At 41.2% G+C, this 25086-nt stretch overlaps 1 protein-coding gene across 5 annotated transcripts in view; it reads right to left on the bottom strand.

The window, feature by feature from the left end:
* LOC139446209 (cytosolic 10-formyltetrahydrofolate dehydrogenase-like) overlaps nucleotides 1-25086 on the bottom strand; it is a 56894-nt gene that overhangs the window by 23655 nt on the left and 8153 nt on the right. For all 5 annotated transcript variants that reach the window (XM_071227534.1, XM_071227535.1, XM_071227536.1 and 2 more), the window contains exons 2-15: nucleotides 17269-17410; nucleotides 15880-16114; nucleotides 14943-15108; nucleotides 14194-14295; nucleotides 13095-13184; nucleotides 12313-12447; nucleotides 11439-11567; nucleotides 10831-10916; nucleotides 9890-10037; nucleotides 9098-9217; nucleotides 7196-7258; nucleotides 6452-6516; nucleotides 5276-5426; nucleotides 140-210 (exon numbers count right to left, since the gene is read on the bottom strand). In XM_071227534.1, coding sequence (XP_071083635.1) covers nucleotides 140-210; nucleotides 5276-5426; nucleotides 6452-6516; nucleotides 7196-7258; nucleotides 9098-9217; nucleotides 9890-10037; nucleotides 10831-10916; nucleotides 11439-11567; nucleotides 12313-12447; nucleotides 13095-13184; nucleotides 14194-14295; nucleotides 14943-15108; nucleotides 15880-16114; nucleotides 17269-17410 — 1703 coding nt within the window. The remainder of the gene's footprint in view (nucleotides 1-139; nucleotides 211-5275; nucleotides 5427-6451; nucleotides 6517-7195; nucleotides 7259-9097; nucleotides 9218-9889; nucleotides 10038-10830; nucleotides 10917-11438; nucleotides 11568-12312; nucleotides 12448-13094; nucleotides 13185-14193; nucleotides 14296-14942; nucleotides 15109-15879; nucleotides 16115-17268; nucleotides 17411-25086) is intronic.

Here is a 25086-nt window from a genome sequence, read left to right on the forward strand (position 1 = left end):
AGTAGTCAGGTAATGGATGTGACCTAAAAAAAAAAATTCTGTTTACGGAAACAGACACCTAAAATATTGCTAGGTTAGCCAATCAAATCCACACTATCATTTGTAATTGTATTTCTCGTGACGTACAAGGTCAACTCACCCAATGGGCTCCCTCTTGGTGTAGGTGAGATTCTTGCTGGGTCGGGCGTGGTTGATTGGGATCGTGAGGCCCTGGGGGATACGACACAGGAACACAAGTCAGACACATGTGGGTCAGTGAGTGAGTGAAATTTGATGCCTAGTCAGCAATAAGTGAGTTGAACACTGATTCAACAGGATTTCACTTGCAATCAAATGTTTCAGTTTCATGTGCAGATGACACAGGTCATACATGCAGCTCTGTTAGAAGCGACCATTATTGTGGCCAAATGGGACTTTAATCTATGATTGGAGACCTACATTTATCTACTGCTCGCCACTTGGCAAAAGAGCTGGTGACAATATCTGTTTCAGGTATCTGCTGGCTCCTAAAATATTCATGTTGGGAGACGCCTGGCTCCCAAACCAAAAAACAAAAAAACAGAGGATTGACATGCAATGGCCAACCATGGCGCAGGATGTGCAGCCAGTCATACTCTTACAGCAGAATATAAAGTCTATCGAAAACGTGTATTTTATATATTTGTTTATATATTATGTTATAAATCAGATAAATTCAAACAATGTCATAACAGTAACATTAAATAACATGATTCATTGCTGTTCATGAAACTGCACTAATGATAAACATATCTGCATTATGTTGTCAAGTTAATATTCTTGTTTCTTATTTAAGTAATAATTTAACACTGCACTTGGCATTATTCCAGACATATGACAGCAGTTAGTAAATAATCAAGTCTGGACCAGACAATCCTGTGATATTGTGAGCAAAGCCCCACACAATCGAGGCACGTTAACACACTACCATCCAAGTCCCTGAGTCTAACCACCCGATCCATTAAATAACCTCATACAACAAACATAGGTTGCTGGAGACCTTGTCTAGCCTGACCTCCCCACAGGGTTTTCTATTTGAGTGAGTGAGTGAGTGAGTTGGGTTTAACGCCGCTTTTAACAGTATTCCAGTTATATCACGGCGTGTCAGCTTAATGTGGGAGGAAAGCCCGAAGTGATGCAGGTCTCAAAACGTTTACCACTTCAGTCAAACCCACGAGCACAGGTATGGTGCTGACAAACCTAGAAACATAAATGGGGCGAACCGGGATTCGAACCCACCATCATAGGTTTCTGGCGAGCCCAAGGGACGCAACTCTACACAGCGAATTGCGGCGCCTTAGATGAATGGACGACCCGTGCCCCTGTTTTTCTATTTGAAAATATCCCTATTAACAGTACTAATTATAGAATGGTGCCTTAATAAGTTGTCTACAAGCCACACCTATGTTTAAACATGCTAAGTTTACTTATACAGTAGAACATGGATATAACGAACTACAAGGGATCTGAGAAATCAGTTCATTCGGAAAGCTCCAGTCACCTTAGATAAAACTAAACACAATACACGTACTCGTAATTGCAGTATTGCCCGGCATAAGAGCATGTGCAAGTGAACTGACACCTTGCCACAATCTCGTGACATTTATGTTTGTCTTACAGACAAGATCACCAATAACAGGTAAGATTAACAAGTTCATCACGTCTGAATCCTCAACTCTGATTGTGTTGATTCGCCATGATTGTGTTGATACACCGCTGATTTCGCATAGCAAATTGTCAATGACACTTGACACTGAGTGAGATTTATTAGTTTGCATTAATCGTCACTAATTACTGGCATTTGGGCTTGTCGGAGATCAGATATTTGTTCGCTATACGTTAGTTCGCTGTAGAGAGTTTGTTATATATGTTCATTTTACATGATAATATAGAAGAGATAAATCGGGGATTTTGTAACAGTTTGTTGTATCCGTTTGTCCACTCCATCCATATTCATTATATTCATGCTCTACTGTATAAGGTACGGGGCGTATCATGCATGTTACTTAAATCATTCAGGTGATAAAGGTTTGTGTGACAGGACAACAGAGACAGCTATGAAACATTCATTATATTCATGCTCTACTGTATAAGGTACAGGGCGTATCATGCATGTTACTTAAATCATTCAGGTGATAAAGGTTTGTGTGACAGGACAACAGAGACAGCTATGAAACATTCATTATATTCATGCTCTACTGTATAAGGTACAGGGCGTATCATGCATGTTACTTAAATCATTCAGGTGATAAAGGTTTGTGTGACAGGACAACAGAGACAGCTATGAAACATTCATTATATTCATGCTCTACTGTATAAGGTACAGGGCGTATCATGCATGTTACTTAAATCATTCAGGTGATAAAGGTTTGTGTGACAGGACAACAGAGACAGCTATGAAACATTCATTATATTCATGCTCTACTGTATAAGGTACAGGGCGTATCATGCATGTTACTTAAATCATTCAGGTGATAATAAAGTTTTGTGTGACAGGACAACAGAGACAGCTATGAAACATTCATTATATTCATGCTCTACTGTATAAGGTACATGGCGTATCATGCATGTTACTTAAATCATTCAGGTGATAAAGTTTTGTGTGACAGGACAACAGAGACAGCTATGAAACATTCATTATATTCATGCTCTACTGTATAAGGTACAGGGCGTATCATGCATGTTACTTAAATCATTCAGGTGATAAAGGTTTGTGTGACAGGACAACAGAGACAGCTATGAAACATTCATGATATTTCTGTCCCTTGTCCAGTGTGTTAATGAGATGACTTGTCTCATGAAAGATTTAAACTCTGATCATTCTGGAATCAGAGCTGTTGCACATCTTGTCATGACGCCATGTTGTTCCTCCACACCCTACAGGGGCAGACAACTCTTGGTCTGACCTGTCCCCTCAAATGTGGAGGTTACGTATCATGCATGCACGCACACTTTTCAACACATAGCTTACCTCAGTACCTGACTCTGTATTTAACTATATATCAAACACATATCTTCAATATTGATTCATAATGGATTCTTGATAAAAGAAATCTCATCTTTATTTATACTACAGCTATACTACTATTGTCCATTATTCCACTAGAACATATGAATAGAGAAGCACTGCAGTGCTATAGAATGGACATCCAACCAGGCAGGAACCAGGTATGTGGTAAATACTCAGTTTTGATTGGTCAATCAGAGGTAACAAATTACAATAAACCCTGTCTGTTTGAAAATGACGATTTGATGTCCGCATCATTGCAGTAGCTGATATATTTAGAATAGTACTTCTTTTGCAGTCATTGTCGGTTGGCATATTTCAATAATTTATGTACGCTTACAGGCTTCAAAATGCAAAGTTGCTGTTACTATGATATTCAAAGGATGTTTGGCAATATTTTCATGCAGGGAACCGAGTCAACAGAGAGCTTGCTATTTGGTGCTTTCCTTTGTATGACGGTGACATCATAACTTTTGTGCCACCATGAGTGATGACGTTATGATAGTGTTGGGTGTTATAGATAGAACAAAATCTTTGCAAGGCTTGCTTAGTTTTCTTTAGGGGTGCCCACCTTGTGTTAGCTTACAAAGTTGGCATGCTATATACTTTCAGTGCCAGTCATAAGTTTGTGTGAAGTGTTATGGTGTAAACAAACTGCTTGAGCATATAGAGCACCATATATTGTTTACAGTATATTGTTTACAGGCTGTTGTCGGTGATTCCGTAAATTGTAATCGATAACGCACTCAAAACACTGAACTCAACCCATGCCGCTTAACTCAGTATATTTGCTAACACCAAAGAGTTCGAGTTTTATTTAGTCATGGTAGAATGGAGATAAACATACTGTGTTTTTTCAATGTAGAGCTAGGTTACCTGTAGATTTACCTGCGGTAAATTGAATTTGGAACTAAATGTGTAGCATGAGGTCTCAAATGTTAAATATAGAGCTGTTAAATCTACAGGTACCCTAGCATATGTTTATCTCCTAATTAACAGCACTTAGTCACCTGGCTCTCATGAGAAGACAGGGACACTATCACTTATTGAGTTAACTAATAAATATCAATTTCATTATTTTATTCTTTATAAAGTCCATAAGCCAACTCTGTCTCCACTGATACTACAGCATCTATAACACCACTTAAAGATACAGTCTACAGAGGAACCAGTTTGCACACTTTTGAATGGACCGGTAAAGCGATTCTACTGTTAATCAATGGCCATCTAGGGAACGTACATTTCTACATAACGAAAAGTACCTGGGGTAAAATAGTACTTTAAACAACAATGGCTTTCAGACACTAGTATCCTTGTATACATTCACATACAAGCATAGGTATGGTGCTCAAAGGATCATTTAGATCAGGGAGAATCAGACGCTGGAAGCCATGATCTGCAGGTGAATCCTGGCATGGCTACGTTCATAGACTAATATATCGTATTCCATGTTATAAGCGCCCAGGGCGCTCTCAAAATTAGAAACAGGGGGCTCTTTTTAGAATATTATTTTGGTGAAAAAAAACAGAGTTGAAAGATCGTAAATTTCGTGGTTAATGCTGACAGCCTGAAATGCTTATATACGACAGATATATTTTTTCCATAATTTAATTGCCCATAATTAAGGGTGCATATTACACACATGTACGTATTATACACGCATAAATAAGTCTTGGGTACCTTGATCAATCGAAAGGCGTGCTAATTGGGATTGGTCGAGCCGTGCCATGGGCACTTATTAGAGAGGGGTGTTTATTACGCCGAATAAGGTAACACATAATCCATTCCCAACATGATTTTAATTCATGGGGAGACCCGTGAAGATTCCGGGGTAGAATAGGTCTTCAGCAAACCAAACTTGCCGTAAAAGGTGACTATGCTTGTCGTAAAATGCGACTAACGGGATCGGGTGGTCAGGTTCGCTGACTTGGTTGATACATGTCATCGATCCCAATTGCGTGGATCAGTGCTCATGATGTCAATCACTGGATTGTCTGGTTCAGACTCTATTATTTACAGACCGCCATCATATAGCTGGAATATTGCTGAGTGTGGCGTTAAACCACGAACAAACAAACATTCGTCATGTGGAAGACCCTGGTTCAATTCCGAACATGGGTTCAATGTGTGAGGCTTATTTCTGGCGTCCCCTGACGTGATAATGTTGGAATAATACTAAAAGTGACAAAAAAACAAACTTACTCATTCACTCACTTATGCTAAAGTCAACAATTTCTGCGGGAGTTTTACCTGAATCTTGTCACACCATCCGGCGAAGTACCGGAAAGTCTGAATGGACATGCCCACGTGGGTCTTCAGCGCCAGCGTGTACACAGCCCCCGAGTCAATGCTCTCGATAGTCGCCAGCTCTTCCTCATGCTGTTCCATCAAGTCCGCCAGTCTGAAACACGGGGACATCGCTGATCATGCAGACCAACAAACTCAGAGTAACAAACGTTTACCTCAGTGTCACACGCCATGCCTATGTTGACCTCAATATTACACAGGTTTGTGGATGAATAGTGTTTTACACTGAAGTCAACAATATTACAGCCACATCAAGTGGCTTGTGAGTAATCCTGTTTGGTACACACAATGTAGTGGTTGATAGAATGAGCATCTATCCTTGCTGTCCTGGTATTGCCACATATAGCCGAGTTTGTTTGTTTGTTTGTTGTTGTCATGCCAAAGTTAGCAATATTTCAGCTACATTATGTCTCCCTGGCCAGACAAACCAGTGATTGATATTATGAGCAATGACCCATACCAGTTCCGAAACAACAAACGTAGGTTGCTGGGGTCCTATACTCTAGCCTGGAATCCTCACAGGGCTATCTTAAGTGATTTGTAATATTCCATACCGATCACCAGGTCACACAAAGCAATCTTAGTGCTACGACTATCATAAGCCTATGTTAAAGCATGTTGGTTGGTTGGTTTGTTTGTTGTTTAACGCCGCATTCAGCAATATTCTAGCTATATAACGGCGGTCTGCATGTTAAATCGTTAAGATTGTTTTGTGCAAGAGGGCCCTGATCTAATACAAATGTACAAGCATAGGTTGCCAGAGGCCTACATTCCAACTTAGTATCCCCCTAGTGAACAAACAGCTAAGAGTTCTCCATTTGTATTTGGCCTGTAACTGTAACCACCCCTTGTAACAACACACTGCAACAACCCTGTTGTTACAGACTTATCATGTGTCACCCAGTTAAGTTGATTTATTCTTTCTGTGTACATGTAATCTTAGCGACATAACAATACCCAAAAAGCACCTGTTTTCAGTAACCCACATGGCCCTGCAAAACAGCCTCCTCAAGGTACAAGTTGACATCCATACGTGAGCCCTATCTTCATTGACACTATAGCGTCTAAACACCACTAAACATGCTGGGAGATACTGCGTGCACACTCTACTGATCGCACCTGTTCATGAGAGTCCCGCGATCCCGGGCATTCATCCTGCCCCATGGTCCCTCCTCAAATGCTTCCTGGAACAGAGACATTATCATTTATTTTATGCCCTATATCTAATGACACATGCCATATATTCTATGCGCTATATTCCATACTAAATATTCTAAGCAACATGTTCAATGCCCAGTGCTCTATATTCTATGCCCAGTGCTCTATAGTCTATGCCCAATGATCTATAGCCTATGCCCAGTGCTCTATATTCTATGCCAGGTGCTCTATATTCTATGCCAATGCTCTATATTCTCTGCCAAATGCTCAATATTCTATGCCCAATGCTCTATATTCTATGCCCAAGGCTCTATATTCTATGCCCAATGCTCTATATTCTCTGCCCAGTGCTCTATATTCTATGCCCAGTGCTCTATAGTCTATGCCCAATGCTCTATATTCTATGCCCAAGGCTCTATATTCTATGCCCAATGCTTTATATTCTCTGCCCAGTGCTCTATATTCTATGCCCAGTGCTCTATAGTCTATGCCCAATGCTCTATAGTCTATGCCCAATGCTCTATATCCTATGCCCTATGCTCCATAGTCTATGCCCTATGCTCCATATTCTATGCCCTATGCTCCATATGCTATGCCCTATGCTCTATATTCTATGCCCTATGCTCCATATTCTATGCCTATGCTCTATATTCTATGCCCTATGCTCTATATTCTATGCCCAATGCTCCAAATTCTATGCCCTACCTTTGCCGCCTCCACTGCTCTGTTGACATCTTCCTTGGTAGACAGCGACACATCACATATCACCTGCAACAAGTAAAAGTCACAACATACAGGCAAGATTCCAACGAAGGCTCCCTCTGCATGACTGGCTACAATAAGAAAAAACCTGTCCCTGCAAACTATCCCCCAAATGAGGCCCGTCATGCAGGGAGATACAGCAGCTACCATGTCTGCATAATCATCTCAACTGACTATATTCTTAAAAAAATAAAAATAAGAAATTATGTACCCAACTTCATAACTTGGTCAAGTTACCCTAAACATATTGTAAATGGAACCCTGTACATTTTGCTTCACTTTTCTGATGATTTCCAAGGTCACACTCAGAGACAAGCCTGCAGTTGAGTGAGTGAGTGGTAGTTTACACAATATTTGATGATATTATAACTAAAGGCAGTATTTATAGAGGAAAGATACAGTAGTTGGTATTGCAAACTACTTGTTGGTAGTGACTGGTAAATTATGGCTTCCAGTAGAAATTTGGTGTACTAGTAAGCATTATTGCCCCTGCAGCATACATTATCTCAGTTTGCCTTCATGTTGAAAATGACCCGCCTAGTGTGTCAGTAGTTTTAAATTAAATAGCTAGGATAGGGTTAGGGTTTGAAAAATTCATAAAAAAATGGAAAATTGATAAAAAAAAAGTTTTTTCTTTTGACTGCACCCCTCCATATGACACAGATTATATGTACTAAGTTTGAGATGAATCCACTGAATAGTTTAAGATTGATAGTGATTGATATCATGAGCACGGTATAAATATGATGCCCTACTGAGGATGGTGCTCACTTTATCAAGACATGAAAGAAACCACTGGTTCACACTGCACAGGTTTTGACACATTCTGAGATTTCAATGAAACTGGCTAAAATGCTGATACAAACAGTATTCAATCACAAAGTGTCAGGTCAAAGTGGGAGGAATGCTCAAACTTTCAAGTGAGACAAGTTTACTAGGGCTGGGTCGAGGCTATGAGGCGACCCTACCCAGGTACCCCCTGTAGGTCTCAAGAGTTGGGTACAAAATATCCGAATGGGAATAGTTTGACCGCAGCCCTGGCAAAATGTATTTAGATACACATGTTATTTAACAATATATCACCTGACTAACCATGGGTCCGGGTAGTCCTGTGGGTACCCAGGTCCTACTCAGTACCCATCCGATCCGAGTACCTGAGTTACCTGTCGCAGCCCTAATTACCAGACTCTGCACTCTAAGGTGTGTGATCATTATCACTTGCATTCAATCTCTTACCCGCAGAGCATCATCTGAGGGAGCACTTCAAAAAGTGATGATAAAAAAACTCAATATGTCAAGTTTTGAAACACCCCAAAAGACACATCTGAAATGTAACTGTGAAAATGGCAACATCTTCAAGAGATTTTCAGAATGAAAACACACAGAAATCATAGTAGCTCTGACTAAGGTATATGAGAGTGAGTAAGTGAGTGGGTGTAACGCCGTTTTTAACAGTATTCCAGTCATATGCGGCGTGTCAGCTTAATGTGGGAGGAAAGCCCGAAGTGGTGCAGGTCTCAGACGTTTACCACTTCGGTGAAATCCATGAGCACGGGTATGGTGCTGACAAACCTAGAAACATAATCGGGGCGAACCGGGATTCAAACTTAAAATCATAGGTTTCTGATGTGCCCAAGGGACGCAACAGCGAATCGCGGCGTCTTAGACGACTAGGCCACCCGTACCCCCCTAAGGTTTATGAAAACATAGTGCAACAGGAATGGTGGCCCATAACACCATGCAAGGTTTTTGATCTCGTCTGACAGTTCATGTATTCTGAGGATGGTGATGATGACCTTCCCTGAATCTCTAGGAGGTACATCTGAAATATGGCCCACAACTCACCGACTCATCAGCTGGGTTGATGGATTTGTAGGTCTGGCCATCGGAAGAGTTGAGGAACTCATTGTCTATGAACATTTGGTGCGGCATGCTAATATCCATGTTGTTGATGTGTTTCTCCACCTGAAGGAAAAACATTCACTTGAAAAAACTGGTAATAGAGCGAAAGGGAAAGGAACATTTGTCTTCATTCTATTACAGATCACTAATTGTGAGTGAGTGAGTGAGTGAGTGAGTGAGTGAGTGAGTGAGTGAGTGAGTGAGTGAGTGAGTGAGTGAGTCCCTAGTCAGCAATATTCCAGTTTATCAAGACTGAGCCAGACAATCCAGTTTTAGATATAAGGGCAATCAAACAAGTCATGGCCTGACCACACTTCCAATTATAGCCTCATACGGCTGGCATAGGTTGATAGGTGCCAATTCTAACCCCAAATCCCCACAGGATCAAAGTGAGTGTGTGAGTGAGTGAATATGGTTTTACTCCACTTTAAGCAATATTCCAGCAATATCACGGCGGGGGACACCAGAAATGGGCTTCACACATTGTACCCATGTCGGGATTCGAAACCAGGTCTTCGGCGTGACGAGTGAATACTTTAACCACTAGGCTACCAAAGTGAGTGAGTGAGTATGGTTTTACGCCGCTTTTAGCAATATTTCAGCAATATCACGGCGGGCTCACAAGAAATGGGCTTCACACATTGTACCCCTGTCGGGATTCGAACCCAGGTCTTCGGCGTGACGAGTGAATACTTTAACCACTAGGCTACCAAAGAGTAAGGCAATGCCACTTACTGCATCAAAGGTGAAGGGCTCCTTGTCCTCAATGCCTCGTCCTCGCTTGATGACGCAGGTGGTGAAGTCATCGAACACAGTGTTCATGTAGACGTCCTCAGGCAGGAGCCGGATGTCATTACACTGCTCCCGAACCTCTTCCACTAGCCTGCATCACGTACAACATGGGAGTGAGTGAGTCAGTCAGTCAGTCAGTCAGTCAGTCAGTTTTGTCACAGTTGTCAGATTGTTGTGGGAGGAATGCCAGAAGTCATGCAAGTCCTTAGACGTTTACCATGAGTACAGGTAGGGTGATGACAAGCCTAGACACATATTCTGAGAAAAACGGGATTCAAACCAATGATGATATGGTTTTTAATGCCTAAAACTTAAAGACTTGATCACCAGTGTCCCCAGCAATATACATGATACATACCTTATTTATATATCATGTATAACATAATAGCTCTTCTTGTATGCTGACATACAATGCATACCTCAATGCATATACTCACATAGGACACATAACTCCATAGGTCACTGTGTATGCTGATACATGATATAAAAGCCAATAGATCACTGTCTATTATGATATATAAGATTTATAACTGATTTCAGTGGTTATGATTTTGGAGGGGGAAATTAGAAACTAGGTGAATAGCTCCGTAAAATATAAACTTTTAAAGGCAGTTTTCAAACTTGATAACATGCTCATCATTTTATGACGTATTAAAAATGTCATCTATAGTTGTTTTCAAGAAAACGAGGGTCATCAAATTAACTATCGATGCTGATTTTCAAACTTTATTCACACATATAAACTTAAATCTGTTCCACATGTCTAACTGATCAAACGAGAGCAATAGGTCTCCAAAATAAAGTTTTTGAAGTTGATCACTGTGATAATTCTTTCATGTTTGTCATTTAAATGTACTAAAATTAATTCCATATATGATTCTCACCTGACTACATCCATGGAGCCGGCTCCAGACTTGAAGAAATCTGTTTGGTCCTCAATGTCAATGTTTAGGATACCATTCCACACACCCTACACAAGACAAATTGGGAGATAATGCATGTAAACACCATGGCTTAATTTCCGCACTTTTGTATCCCTTGTTACTTTTTCACACGGCAGTCAGTCTGGACCAGATAAACCAGTGACTGATATTATAAGCACCAATCTACGCAATGCCGCGACAACCAAGTCAAGGAACCTGACCACCTGATTAATTCTAGTTGTCTCTTATAGTTGCCTTCCAACTAGAAGGCTTGTGCCAGTGTGCAGTACAGCAATAAACTATAATACTCACAGACAAGTAAAGGAAGAAATACAAAATACAAATTACCCAAAAAATAATGATCCTTAAAACTTCTACACAAAAGGCCACAGTGCCATTGTACAAAAGAATCTTACCGCTACGATCGTTGTAAATCTATGTTAAGGTATGGGAGTTACGATCACCTTAAGGCTAAGATTGCTTTGTAGAACAGCACCCATCTCTAGCATGTCTAGTCTGGATAAGTACAGTAAGTAACACATACTTCACATTCAAGGGGGACAACTCACCTTCAGGGCTGTGACCATATTTATCTCTTCCTGGGTGAGCTCCAACTTTTCTGTAGACTTGTCATCCTTGCCGAACTTGGAGGCGGGGATCATTTTGCCACTCTCCAGTTGTACTTGGCTCACATTTACCTGAGACACGACGAGGAAACTCACCAACAAGCTACACATTAACCCTCCACATAGTTCTCTCTACGTCAGTCCCTAAACTCAGTCAGAAATGGTCACTAGGGGTGGGTGGGCAGTCTAGTTATAAGACCGTTTGCCTGTCACTCCAAAGAGTGAGTGACTGAGTGAGTATGGGCTTCACACATTGTACCCATGTCGGGAATCAAACCCGGGTTTTCGGCATCACGAGCGAACACTTTAACCACTAGGCTACCCAACCGCCCGGTCACTCCAAAGATGGGTTCGAGTTCCACGAGGGTAAAATGTGTGAAGCCCGTTTCCGCAGTCCTCCAGCAAAATATATTAATGTTTGGCGCGACAAGCAAACGCTTCAACTAATAGGCTACCTCAGTAGAAATTTTCACATGCCCCAGTGTTCTACTGTACATGACCACCCGACAACTAGAACTGGCTAAAAAGATCAATAATCAAAATTATCCTTGACAGAGAGAAATATTAACGATTATCAATATGAAAGTGTTGTCACTGATAATAACTTACATAAACTATTGGCATGAAATAAAGTTAACATTTACCGAAACAGTCTTGTTATTGTCAAGTATGCCAATTGTCGAAGACGGGAAGCAACTGTTTTTGTTAATCTCAAATGTCCATTCTTTTGAGTAGCATAAATACAGCGAGTCCCTGACATCCTTAACTACCACTAGTACACAATGAGATACGACACGACAGTAAAATGTCAACAGACCATTTTGCCATCATTTCCGAAGAAAATCATTCCCTTCTTGTGGACAATGGCTGGCTTGCTGGCACCGGGTATCTCAACAGTTGTCCCCCTTGGCTCTATCTTCTTCCACAGGCGGGATCCGTACAGGGTCACTCGCTGCACAGAAAACAGCTATCAGGTCACCAAAGGACTTGCAACAAAAATTAATGTTTAGCGTAGAATGAACGAATTAACTATCATTTCTCAGTGTTTGGCATCAACACCGAAATGGGTGTATTATGTAAGACTATTTGTACTTCAAATCAGGGCAGAGCTGGTAAAGAAATGAAACAGAATCGTAGTTGGTTGGTTGGTTTGTTGTTTTACGCCACACTTAGCAATATTCCAGCTATATGATGGCGGTCTGCAAATAATCAAATCTGGACCAGACAATCCAGTCATTGATATCATGAGCATCGATGCACGTAATTGGGATCGATGACCTGTTTCAACAAAGTCAGCGAGCCTGACCACCCGATCCCGATAGTCGCCTCTTACGACAAGCATGGTCACCTTTTACGGAAAGCATGGGTTGCTGAAGACCGATTCTACCCCGGATCTTCACGGGTTGAACCAGAATTGTAAACATAGCAGACATCTGATTGGCTGAAAACTCCACAGATCCTTTGTCTTGATTGGACAGTCAAACTTCACACAAGACTCATCTGGTGTGACTTCTGATTGAGGATTTGTCAGATTGTGACCAAGAGAGATTGACTCAGCATAAAGGATTTGATTTTAATGAGATTACAGGAGGAGGTTACCTCGCCATTGATGGTTGTCCAGGCACCGGGGACCTTGTCGTTACCACGGATGTAGTTGTGTATAGCTTCAGCGGACTGGTCCATGTTTACCTACAAGGGAGCATTATACCTACATAGTACCCAGTATACCTCTTGTTTTTTGGTTTGTTGTTTACTCAGCAATATTCCAGTTATATTCCAATATTCCAGAAGGCAATCTGTCAAAAATCAAGTCTGGAACAGACAGTCCAGTAATTGACATCATGAGCATTGATGCATGCAATTGAGATACGATGACATGCATCAAGCAAGTCAGCGAGCCTGACCACCCGATCCTGTTAGTTGCCTCTTACAACATTATACCTAAACACAACCCATGATATATAAACAGAACCAATTACACATAGATATATATGTATACCTTTACACATTAATATTACTCATTAAATATACTAACCTTTATACATAAATACACAAAAACACTACCCATTACGCACCAATGACAGAACATGCTACTATGGTGAAAATAGATAATCATGATGACTTGTCTAGACCATGTTCAGAGCACTAGTAACAAGTTAAAGGGACAGTACATCGATGGTTCTGTGTGTTTTAAAATCATGCATGAAATAATGTTTGAGGGTGACGTCACATGTCCGATTCAATTCCCAAAACGAAACAACAGAACTCCGCACAGTTAATCCGACAACACAAGCGCAGCGAACAGTAAATTAGCTTCAGTCTTGCTTTTCAAAAACTGGAGCAGAAACGGAATAAGGCGAGCAGACAAACAAAGCTTCAAAACGTCCTGTCCTTTTATGCAACGTTGGTTGCGGAGAGAAGTGAGCGTATTCAGCATTATGGCTCCTGAGTTTCTAGGGCTTCAGTCCAGCCCAACACTGAAACACATGTTACATGTGGTCTCCTTGCCTCTGTTCACCGAGCAGTGAATGGGTACCCGGTAGGATGAGATGATAATGTGGTTAACCTTCTAGCTCCTCAATAGGCAGCTTTGGTCGGATACTTGGTTGTATACTCCCCAGGAAGCTGAGAATGAAATTCGACTGCATACTGACTGATTCATTGTGCATTAGGGTGTTGATATTGAATATAACCCTACCTGCACTTTGTCTTTCTTGATGAGAGGGTCGTAGGTGGCGCCCTCTTCTGGCTGCGTTATCTTCGGGGCCTTGCCATTATCGATCATCCGAACAGCCTCACCCTGATCAGAAACAATCACAATAAAGCATCAGCTTATCCAAGTACACAAAAAAATATGTTTATTAACATATACATTTATATAATTATTGAAATCAAAACAAACACAAGTACAGGAAATCTGCTGATGGACGCTAATCACTCTCACTCACTCATCTAATCACCATTTCTCCTTATTCACATGTAAGGATATGATGACGCACCAGTGAGGTTACGCTTCATGGCCACCCGTTTCTCATTTTAACTCTTTTATGAGTGAGTGAGAATGTTTTACGCCGGTTATAGCAATATTTCAGCAAAATCACACCAGAAACGGGCTTCATACATGTGGGGAATCGAACCTGGGTCTTTTCGGCATTACGAGCCAACACTTTAACCACAAGGCTACCACACCGCCCCCTTGGCTCTTATGACAAGCATGGGGTGATGGGGACCTCTTCTGACCACACAGGGTGGTATTTACTGTCAGTGTTTTTGAATGAAATAGATAACTGACTTGTGAAAAGTGCATTAGCACATGAACTTTAATTTAAAGATGGCTGTATTGTCAAACTTCAGAACAAGCACCCTGACACACAAGGATCACAAGATCACAGCCAACATGACCATGACCCCATCACTATCTATTACAACCTTGACCCCTTCACCCACCATGGCCTTGACCCCCTCTGGGAAGAGAAAGCGGTTGTAGATGGAGTCGATGGTGTCGTTCTCCTCCACATATGTACGTTTCTGCAGCAGAATGGGTCCAGTGTCAAGGCCATCGTCTGCCCAGAAGACGGTGAATCCGGCCCGTTTGTCCCCCGACATCAGGGTCCTTATAATCAAACGATATTCATTGATATTAACAGAACTGTTAAGAGTCACATTTAAACAATCACGAAATAGCAAAGCTTTGTCCGATCCGTGTATGTATCTGACAATTTACATTATCATTTATTTGTTTATTGCTTAACACAATACTTAGTAATGTTCCAGATTTATGGTGGTAGTCTGTAAATAATTGAGTCAGCCTGACCACCCAATCTATCATTCAACCCGTGAAGATCTGGGTGTAGAATAGGTCTTCAGCAACCCATGCTTGCCATAAAAGGCGACTATGCTTGTCGTAAGAGGCGACTAATGGGATCGGGTGGTAGGGATCGGGTGGTCAGGCTCGCTGACTTGGTTAATGCATGTCATTGTATCCCAATTGGATCGATGCTCATGATGTCAATCACTGGATTGTATGGTCCAGACTTTACAGACCGCTGTCACATATCAGGAATATTGCTGAGTGCGGCGTTAAACAACAAATAGTGATAACATCAGTGATAACAGTGATAAACAGTGATAACATCATACACACCCTTAAATGCCAGAATCTACAATGACCATGAACTAGTCCGGGCTAGAAGGATTGTGCCAGTACTGACCGCCATCATACAGCTGGAATGTTGCTGAGTGGGGTGCTAAACAACACACAAACAAACCCAATCTATTTGGTCATCCATTAGGTCATCTCTCATGACCAGCATAGGTTGCGGGGGACCTATTGTAACCCAGCATCCCCTGAGGGGTTCAAGTTACAAACAAATACTTGACACACCAGTTGATGGCTGAAGCTCCACGATGCAGTGGGAGGATGGAGGGATGGTAGATGATGGACTGGTTTTTGGGGAACGTGATGACGTCCATGGGGATGAACTGTGAACAGAACGGCAGAACGTTGAGCTCCGCGCCCACCGACTTGTACTCCTCCAGAACCTCCGGGATGGCCTTCTTCTTTAACTGCCATCGCTTGTACTTGAACACAGGGATCCCGTCCTTCTCTGCCGCCAAGGCTGGGAACACAATGAGACATGTCGAGATAACTTTATATGCGAGAGAGGAACTGTATGCTGCAGTGTATCAATCTATATCAATCTATATCACAGCTGTCTGTTTAACTGACTGCTATACATAAAATAATTTAGGCCAAAATAATTCTCAGAATTTCATACAATCCATAAAAAATGTGAGACATTGTCTGTCAGCAGTGAGGCCATGTATAGGGCATATTTATCAAGTAAAGAAAAAAAGGCAACACACATAGCGCTTAAGTGTAGATACTTTACCACAATAAAACTATGTGTGTCTGGTAGTGGGGCGAGGATGACAAATGTAATAATAAATCTACTGAATTTGAATCTACTAGGAGCATCTGGCTCCACTCCTGAATCTGAACCTACCGAGGTCTGGCTCCACCTGTAATCTGAACCTACTAGGAGCGTCTGGCTCAACCCCTGAATCTGAACCTACTAGGAGCATCTGGCTCCACCCCTGAATCTGAACCTACCGATGTCTGGCTCCACCTGTAATCTGAACCTACTAGAAGCGTCTGGCTCAACCCCTGAATCTGAACCTACTAGGAGCATCTGGCTCCACTCCTGAATCTGAACCTACCGATGTCTAGCTACACACCATCTCCCTGAATCTGAACCTACTGAGAGGATCTCAACCAACCAAAGGGTCTCAACCAACCGAGAGGGTCTCAACCAACCGAAAGGGTCTCAACCTACCGAGAGGGTCTCAACCTACCGAGAGGGTCTCAACCAACCGAGAGGTTCTCAACCAACCAAGAGGGTCTCAACCTACCTAGAGGGTCTCAACCTACCAAGAGGGTCTCAACCAACCGAGAGGGTCTCAACCTACCAAGAGGGTCTCAACCAACCGAGAGGGTCTCAACCAACCGAGAGGGTCTCAACCTACCGAGAGGGTCTCAACCTACCAAGAGGGTCTCAACCTACCAAGAGGGTCTCATCCTACCGAGAGGGTCTCAACCAACCGAGAGGATCTCAACCAACCGAAAGGGTCTCAACCTACCGAGAGGGTCTCAACCTACCAAGACAGTCTCAACCTACCGAGAGTGTCTCAACCAACCGAAAGGGTCTCAACCTACAGAGATGGTCTCAACCAACCAAGAGGGTCTCAACCAACCGAAAGGGTCTCAACCTACCGAGAGGGTCTGGCTTCCCATTGACGTCTGGGACGGTGAAGACACCAACCACATGGTGTCCATCTTTCTGTAGCAGTCTAAAGACCTCCGCCCCGAACAGGGACTGACCAATCACAGCAATCTTCATCCTGCTAAGCACTTGCTGAAACATACAATAAAACACACTCACATCTAAGCAAGACAGATGTAGACAACACAGTGTAGAGGGTACATGTAATTGAATTACAATGCACATCATGTGGAGAGGACAGCCATATTATTCCAACAGCACTTAATCATTAACATTTTGGCATATTTCTTTTTCCAGACAGCTGTTTTCTTCATTTCAGTGGATTAATCTAGTGACCATAGCACCGTTCAACTTAGCATTCGTAGCGTAGTCTATGTTAAGTATGGGATATATCATCTTAGCGCCATAATCGCTTTGGGGAACGGAACCTAGAATAACACACAAAACCATACAAGATAGTGATACATTCAACTTCAATACAACATTGGTCAAGATAGTAAGATTTGTTTGTTTGTTTGTTGTTTAACGCCTCACTCCAGCTATGTGAAGCTAGTCTGTAAATAATCGAGTCCGGACCAGACAATCCAGTGATTGACATTATGAGGATCGATCAACGTAATTGGGATTCTATGACTTGCATCAACCCGATCCCGTTAGTCGCCTCTTACGACAAGCATAGTCGCCTATTATGGCAAGCATGGTTTGCTGAAGACCTATTCTACCCCGGATCCTCACGGTTCCAAGATGGTAATGGAGGATGCTACAAGACATGAGCTTACTTTCTGCGCTGCCCGAGGCAAGGGTGTTAACTGACCATAAGTCCAGTTTCAACCCTTACTGAACTGGGCTGGAATTAGGGAGTTATATTTTGGCTGGACTAACGAGTCTATGCAAAGTCCAGTCAAAATTGAGTAACAAAATCGACATCTGGTTCATTAACAACAGAGCTACCGCCATGCAGATTTTGGTCGATAGCAGGATTTGCCAAGCATGTGTATCGTCAACTGGGCGTCAACAGATGGTTTCCAAAGCTTTCAAGTTTTTGATTAAAGTGCTCAAGTGACTTGATGCATTTCGTGAGGTAAGACCTATTTCATTACAATAAAGATATTGATTATCAATCAAATCGTCTTGACTGGGGGCTGCCATTTTGTTAGAAACAAACGGAAGTAATATGCGAGGTGGAATCTGATAGGTCAAAAGGAGAGACATAGAAGGCACATAACTTGAAATTCCAGCCTAGTTCAGCAAGGGTGGAAACTGAACTTTTACCATCAGTTAATTCTCTTGCCTCGGGAAGATGGCAACATCATGGCTGCCTGTCAACCAGACAAATCAGTGGTTGATGTTGTCAATGATGTCTCATGCCACAGGGTACAATGACATGCAGACCAAGCTACCAAATACCACCATATGCTGAGTGAGTGGATGAGTATGTGCTTACGCCGCTTTCAGCAATACTCAAGCAAAATCACTGCAGGGGTCACCAGAAATGGGCCTGACATGTTGTACTCATGTGGGGAATCAAACCTGGGTCTTCGGGGTGACCATAGGCAGATCCAAAAGTGGGGGCTGGGGTCCAGGGGTTCAGGGGTTCAGGGGTTCCCCCACCCCACCTTCACATTCCCTTTTATACAACATAGTATAAACAAGAGCAAAAGTGAGCGTGGCTCACTAATACCCCCGACCCGCCTTGTGTGTCAGTAGTTTCAAATTAAATAGCTAGGATAGGGTAAGGGTTTGATAAATTCATAAAAAAATGGAAAATTAATAAAAACATGTTTTTTCTTTTGACTGCACCCCTCCATATGACACAGATTATATGTACTTAGTTTGAGATGAATCCATTGAATAGTTTAAGAGAAATCGTGTAAACAAAGTTTTGGGACGGACGGACGGAACCTTGGTATATAACCTTTTAGGTCGGGGGTATAAAAATATGTGAAAATAGGCACTAGATGTTAAAGCACAGCCCTTCTTTAACAGACTCATAGGGACTCCAGGTCATAAAAGGTCCCCAGGTCATAAGGCCACTTAATCTATGAAGTGGTTAGGCTTGTTGCCTTAGTTGGTTGTGTGGATTGTTGCTCATAATATAGATCACTGGATTGTCTGGCCTAGACTTAATTATTTACAGACCGCTGTCATATACCTTGCTTGAATATTGCAAAGAAACACATATACCTTCTTCAACAGGTAAGAAACATACGGACACCTGATAAAGAGATTCTTGAACCCATGGCATAATGTTCACAGTGACACAGCTATTCACATATGATGAGTGCCCCACTTTTTTCTGCTTGAACTGTTTATTGAGTAATACGACAGGTCAAGGTTAAACGGTCATTTTTCCAGCACAAATTTCAACATTGATATACCTGAATCACTGGTGTTGAAATTGGCATTCAAATACATGAATGACTTTTCTGAATAACCTTCAACATGTTCAAGGTTCCATATTATTATCACAAATCTAATCTTTATTTAGTGCAGTCACATGAGAAATAAATTGATAGCTGTTGACACGGTCGCTCCCACTAAGCCACCTGCCTCCTTCAATGTTTATCAGTCCATAAAAAAATATACTTATCGTGTCCCCAAACTGCGTCTCCTCCAAACACCCTTGATGATTTCTACATGGGCATGACGTGTCTGGGGCATGACATGACAGGAGCATGACTGGGGCATGACAGGGTCATGGCAGGGACAGCATCAACCCTTTCAACATCAACACTCAACATCTACTCCAGTCACCCATGCGATGATGGTGTGATTTTCAGTGTGTTTTATCTGAAGCTTACTTTGCCGTTTCAAAACTAGGTTTATTTAGGTCATCTATTATCTGTTTCATGTTTCATTCATTCTTTCGCCATTGGGAACTTATTGTACCAAGATGAGAAATTCATGTAACTTCTCGTTACATGTAACTTCTCGTTACATGAATTCTTTGTAGACATGTGTGTGTGTGTGTGTGTGCGTGCTGGCGTGCGTGCGCGCGTGCATGTGTGTGTGAGTGAGCATGCATGTGCATGTGTATGTGTGCGTATGTGTATGTATGTTGTGTGCATGTGTGTGCGTGTGTCTGTGTTTCCGGACTGTTAACTGAGACTGACATACCATGTCACATTTTAACAGTCCTTCATTCATACTTAAGGCCAAACTCAACAACAAGTGCCATCTTTCAACCCTCCCGGCCAGACACACTATTGGTTGACAGCATTGGTCCACACCACTAGGTGACAATGACAGTAATTCAGGCAATGAATTGTAACCCAATCCTGATTAGTCATATCATACAACAAGCATGGGGACAATCTGACCCATACGAACAGCAGGTTTCAACAAGTATGTTTGTTTGTTGTTTAATGCTGCACTCTGCAATTTTTGCAGCTATATCCTGGAGACATGTAAATAATGAAATCTGGACAATCCAGAGATAGACATCATGAGCATCGATCCACACAACAGACATGCCATGTTTACTACAAGTACAGAGTTGAGGTGGAGGGCCTATTTCGCCACAGATTAAAATAAATTCTACCATGAACGTACTCATTTCTGATTAGTCAATCAGAGGCAGTAAAATCACAATAAATCCGCTCTGACTGAAACACTGGTTTGACGGTCGGATTTCCAAGGATGATAATATTCATACAATAGTACTTTTATTCAGTTATTGTTGGCAAGCATATTTAAGTAATTATACGTACAATTATAGATTACAAAATGCAAAGTTGCTGTTACTACATTATTAAAGGATGTGTGGCAATACATTTCGTGCAGAAAACAAGATAGAAATCTAAAAGAGAATTATTTTAAGTTTTCGGAACAGAGAACTTGGAATATGGCACTTTTCTATATACGAACCATGCTAAATTTAACATTTGAAACCTGACACTGCACATTTGGTTCTAAATTCAATTTAGTGCTGTTAAATCTATGGTGACATAGCTCTACATTGAAAACACAGTATGCTTATCTCCTAAGCAACATTATTTATCAAATTACCACAAACCTAAAGATAGCACACAACAGTTACACACGGGGTGACCATATCATCGACACAATATCAAATTCTAAAGACAAACCAAAAGAAATTTGAAACAGCAATATTTACAGACCCACCTCACAGATATGCCACAGCCTACTAGCTGGTGAAGTAACTCGTTTGTATAAGCTATAGCTGCCCTAAACCAGTGCATGATGGTAAAAAGATAGCGTCATCGTTCTCCCACCTAGGCTCAACACAAGTGACCCCTGCCTTATTTTATCTGTGCATTTTATCACACCTCTCAATGTTAATCAATTATTCCTTATTTACCGGTAATGGACAGATGGAAATATACATACATATACTTTATTCATAAAGCATATTAAAGCTAAAATGGTCAGAATATTATCATTAAACCGTTCGCATGTTATCAGAAATAAGTGAGCCACTGTAACTTGATAATGCCTCATACGCCCATTGTTAGGTGATGTCATATTGATGTTCAATAGTGACGTCATCTGGTTTGTTCTATGACGTTTCCAGATTTGTAAAAGTGGGTCAGTGACATTCGTTGTTTGGTGATTGCAGTAAATGTCTCAAAACTGATATTGTTGGGTTTTTTTAATTTGATAAGAAATTCTATCCATTGTAGCCAAAATAAAGCTATTTTTCAGGGTATTTTCATTTTATCCTTCGTCGACCGTTAATGGAAGACCTCAGGCTTCTGCAAATGATAATGCCCTGAAAAATAACGTTACTCTTATATTGTAACTGTGTTAGAAATGAGTGAGTGAGTGGGTGAGTGAGTATGGTTTTACGCCGCTTTTAGCAATATTCCAGCAATATCATGGCGGTGGACACCAGAAATGGGCTTCACACATTGTGCCCATGTCGGGAATCGAACCCGGGTCTTCGGCGTGACGAGCGAACGCTTTAACCACTAGGCTATCCGACCGCCCCTGTATTAGAAATAACTTTGCATGGACTGCACAGATGTTCCTGTTCTTGCTGAGAACATGATATTTTGTTCCTCAAAGTTGTCCTCACATCCAGTCACTGCAACTCTTGCCAACCTACGGGATGTAATTTACTGTTATTACATCACTTTTATAATATTGTAAACACATGACTTTCAAACCCTCGTGGGGACTCGGGGTTAGAAAAGGTTCCCGCTAACTGATCATGGTTGTTCAAGGTGACTTAATGGATTGTTTGTTTGTTGTTTAACGCCACACTCAGCAAAATTCCAGCTATATGACGGCGATCTGTAAATAATCAAGTCTGGAACAAACAATCCAGTAGTTGACATCATGAGCATCAATCCACGCAATTGGGATCGATGACATGCATCAACCAAGTCAGCGAGTCTGACCACCTGATCCCGTAAGTCGTCTTAAAACAAGCATAGTCGCCTTTCACAACAAGCATAGCCGCCTTTTACGACAAGCATAGTCGCCTTTTACGGCTAGCATGGGTTGTTAAACAATCAATAGATATTTGAATATTACTCCACTACAAAACAGTTAATTAATAATTCTAAATAAGTGTCAAAATATTTAAAAAGATTCCATGTTTTTGGGGTGAATGTCAGCATTATTACAGCTGGATCACATCAGATTATCTAGCCTGGGCCAGACAAACCAGTTCTACTCCAAAAGTATCAAGTTTGTTTTTCGTTTAACGCCGCACTCAGCAGTGTTCCAGCTATATGACGGCGGTCTGTAAATAATCGAGCCTGGACGAGACAATCCAGTGATTATCATCATGAACATTGATCCATGCAATTGGGATCAATGACATGCATCAACCAAGTCAGCGAATCTGACCACCACGATAAGCATAGCCGCCTCTTACGATAAGCATAGTCGCCTTTTACAGCAAGCATGGGTTGCTGAAGACCTATTCTACCTGGATCCCAAAGTTTCAGCGGCACAATCGACCAACGGTCACGGAGTGAACCTGCACAGACTCACTGATACAACTTTGGATGCATGTGCAGCAGAGTGATTGGTGTTTCCTTATAACATTCTGTATTGTAAGTGGCAGCTGGATCAAGAGGGGCACATGGGGTTTTATGCACCCCCATTAAGGTTTATGCCACTTGCCAGGGAAGACCACGTGCAGCCTGACTTGCTCTAGGCAGGGTATAAGAGATATATTCCCACAATACACTTATGGAATGCTCTACCAAAGTCCAAAGAGTCGAGTAGTCTGTCAGAATTTAAAAACCTAATTACGAAAACCGAAAATAAGACTTATTTTGACCTTGGCTATGGCTCTCGATTCTGTCAAATCGTTCACTGCCGCCAGAGATTTGGTTGTAGCGACCTAAACGCTGATAAGTATGATAACAGACATTTAATTGACAGTCCCTGTTGCTCCTGGTTATCAGAATGAAAACGTCCTACATTATTTTTTTACTTGCAGTAACTTTACTCAGATAAGACTTAATATGCACTTTTACACTATCGGTTATAACCTGGATACTATTATGAACGGAAACAAAGAACTTGCTCACTCTGAAAACCAGAAATTAGTTGAATCCGTCCACGATTTTATCATCAAGACAAAACGTTTCAGCTCTTCACAAATTAATAATTAAATTAACCAGACAATAACCTCATGATTGACTATTACTTTTGTTACAAAGGACTTGTTAGACACACACAAGCTGTAACTTTCTATTTATGTTCACTTTGTATTTGTATCTGATGTAATATGTACATACATATTATTTAAGTAATGTCTATATCGATGACGTCACATCCTTCATTTCAATATGTAATATATGTTGTATGGGAGCGGTGTTAACATAAGCTGTAAAGCTTGTTCACCAATCCCAACTCATTTCAATGAATAAAAATATGTTTAAACCATATACTGAGAAATTTATTACCCTCCAAGTACTAAAACACGCTGTTTGAAGGGGGCGTGGCATAAATGTAAATGTCCGATTGGGATTTTAAATTTTCCGGACCCCTGCTCCAAGGCCAGTTACACAGTATTTTATCAAGATCACATGGACCCATTAGATCTCATCATTCTGACATGGAGGTATGATAATACTTATTATCAACCTCTTATTGGCATGTTAAATACTATTATACAATGACCTTAAAAACAGATCATCAATGTATAATACAATTATTTGGAATATTTTTCTCATAATACAGCCAAAATATTTTGTTAAATTCACAGACATCTTGCTCCAAGACAAAATCAGGTATTATTACCCGTTAAGTCTCAAAACAGCTTTGAAAAGAACTACAGTGTTCCCTTGACTTAACGCTCCTCGATGTACCGCTACTCCGGATGCACCGAGGGGTAAACCTTGGCTCCCAATAATGCATGAAAAATTTCCCCCTAAAAGCCAGTTAAACTTACAAATAAACTGATGAGATTTAATTCCAAGTCGAAATATATGTGTGTGTATTTATAAAACAATTAATAAAACAATTTATAAAACAATTCTGCCTTTTGTTCCGGTTGTGAAAAAAAAAAATTGTACACAGATCTGGCATTATACTTACATAAAATCATAAGCTACATTGTTTGATTAAATACTCATCTCAGCTTGTTGTGATTGGTAAGACAACATGTAAGATGTCTTTGAACTTCAAACTGGCCGCGTGTAATGCAATAACAACAATAGAAACAATGGCTTCCGGTATTTAATCCGGACGTGAGTAACCGTTAGAGATCTAAAAAAAACATTGGAACTTCATTGTTTAAATAGCGTTTATTTATTTTTTTATGCATGCATTTTGAATCATCGTTCACGATCAGTCTTACATACATCTACATGCTCAATGCCACT

Source organism: Haliotis cracherodii, unplaced genomic scaffold, assembly GCF_022045235.1.
Source record: "Haliotis cracherodii isolate W230 unplaced genomic scaffold, xgHalCrac1.p SCAF_6, whole genome shotgun sequence".
NCBI lineage: Eukaryota > Metazoa > Mollusca > Gastropoda > Lepetellida > Haliotidae > Haliotis > Haliotis cracherodii.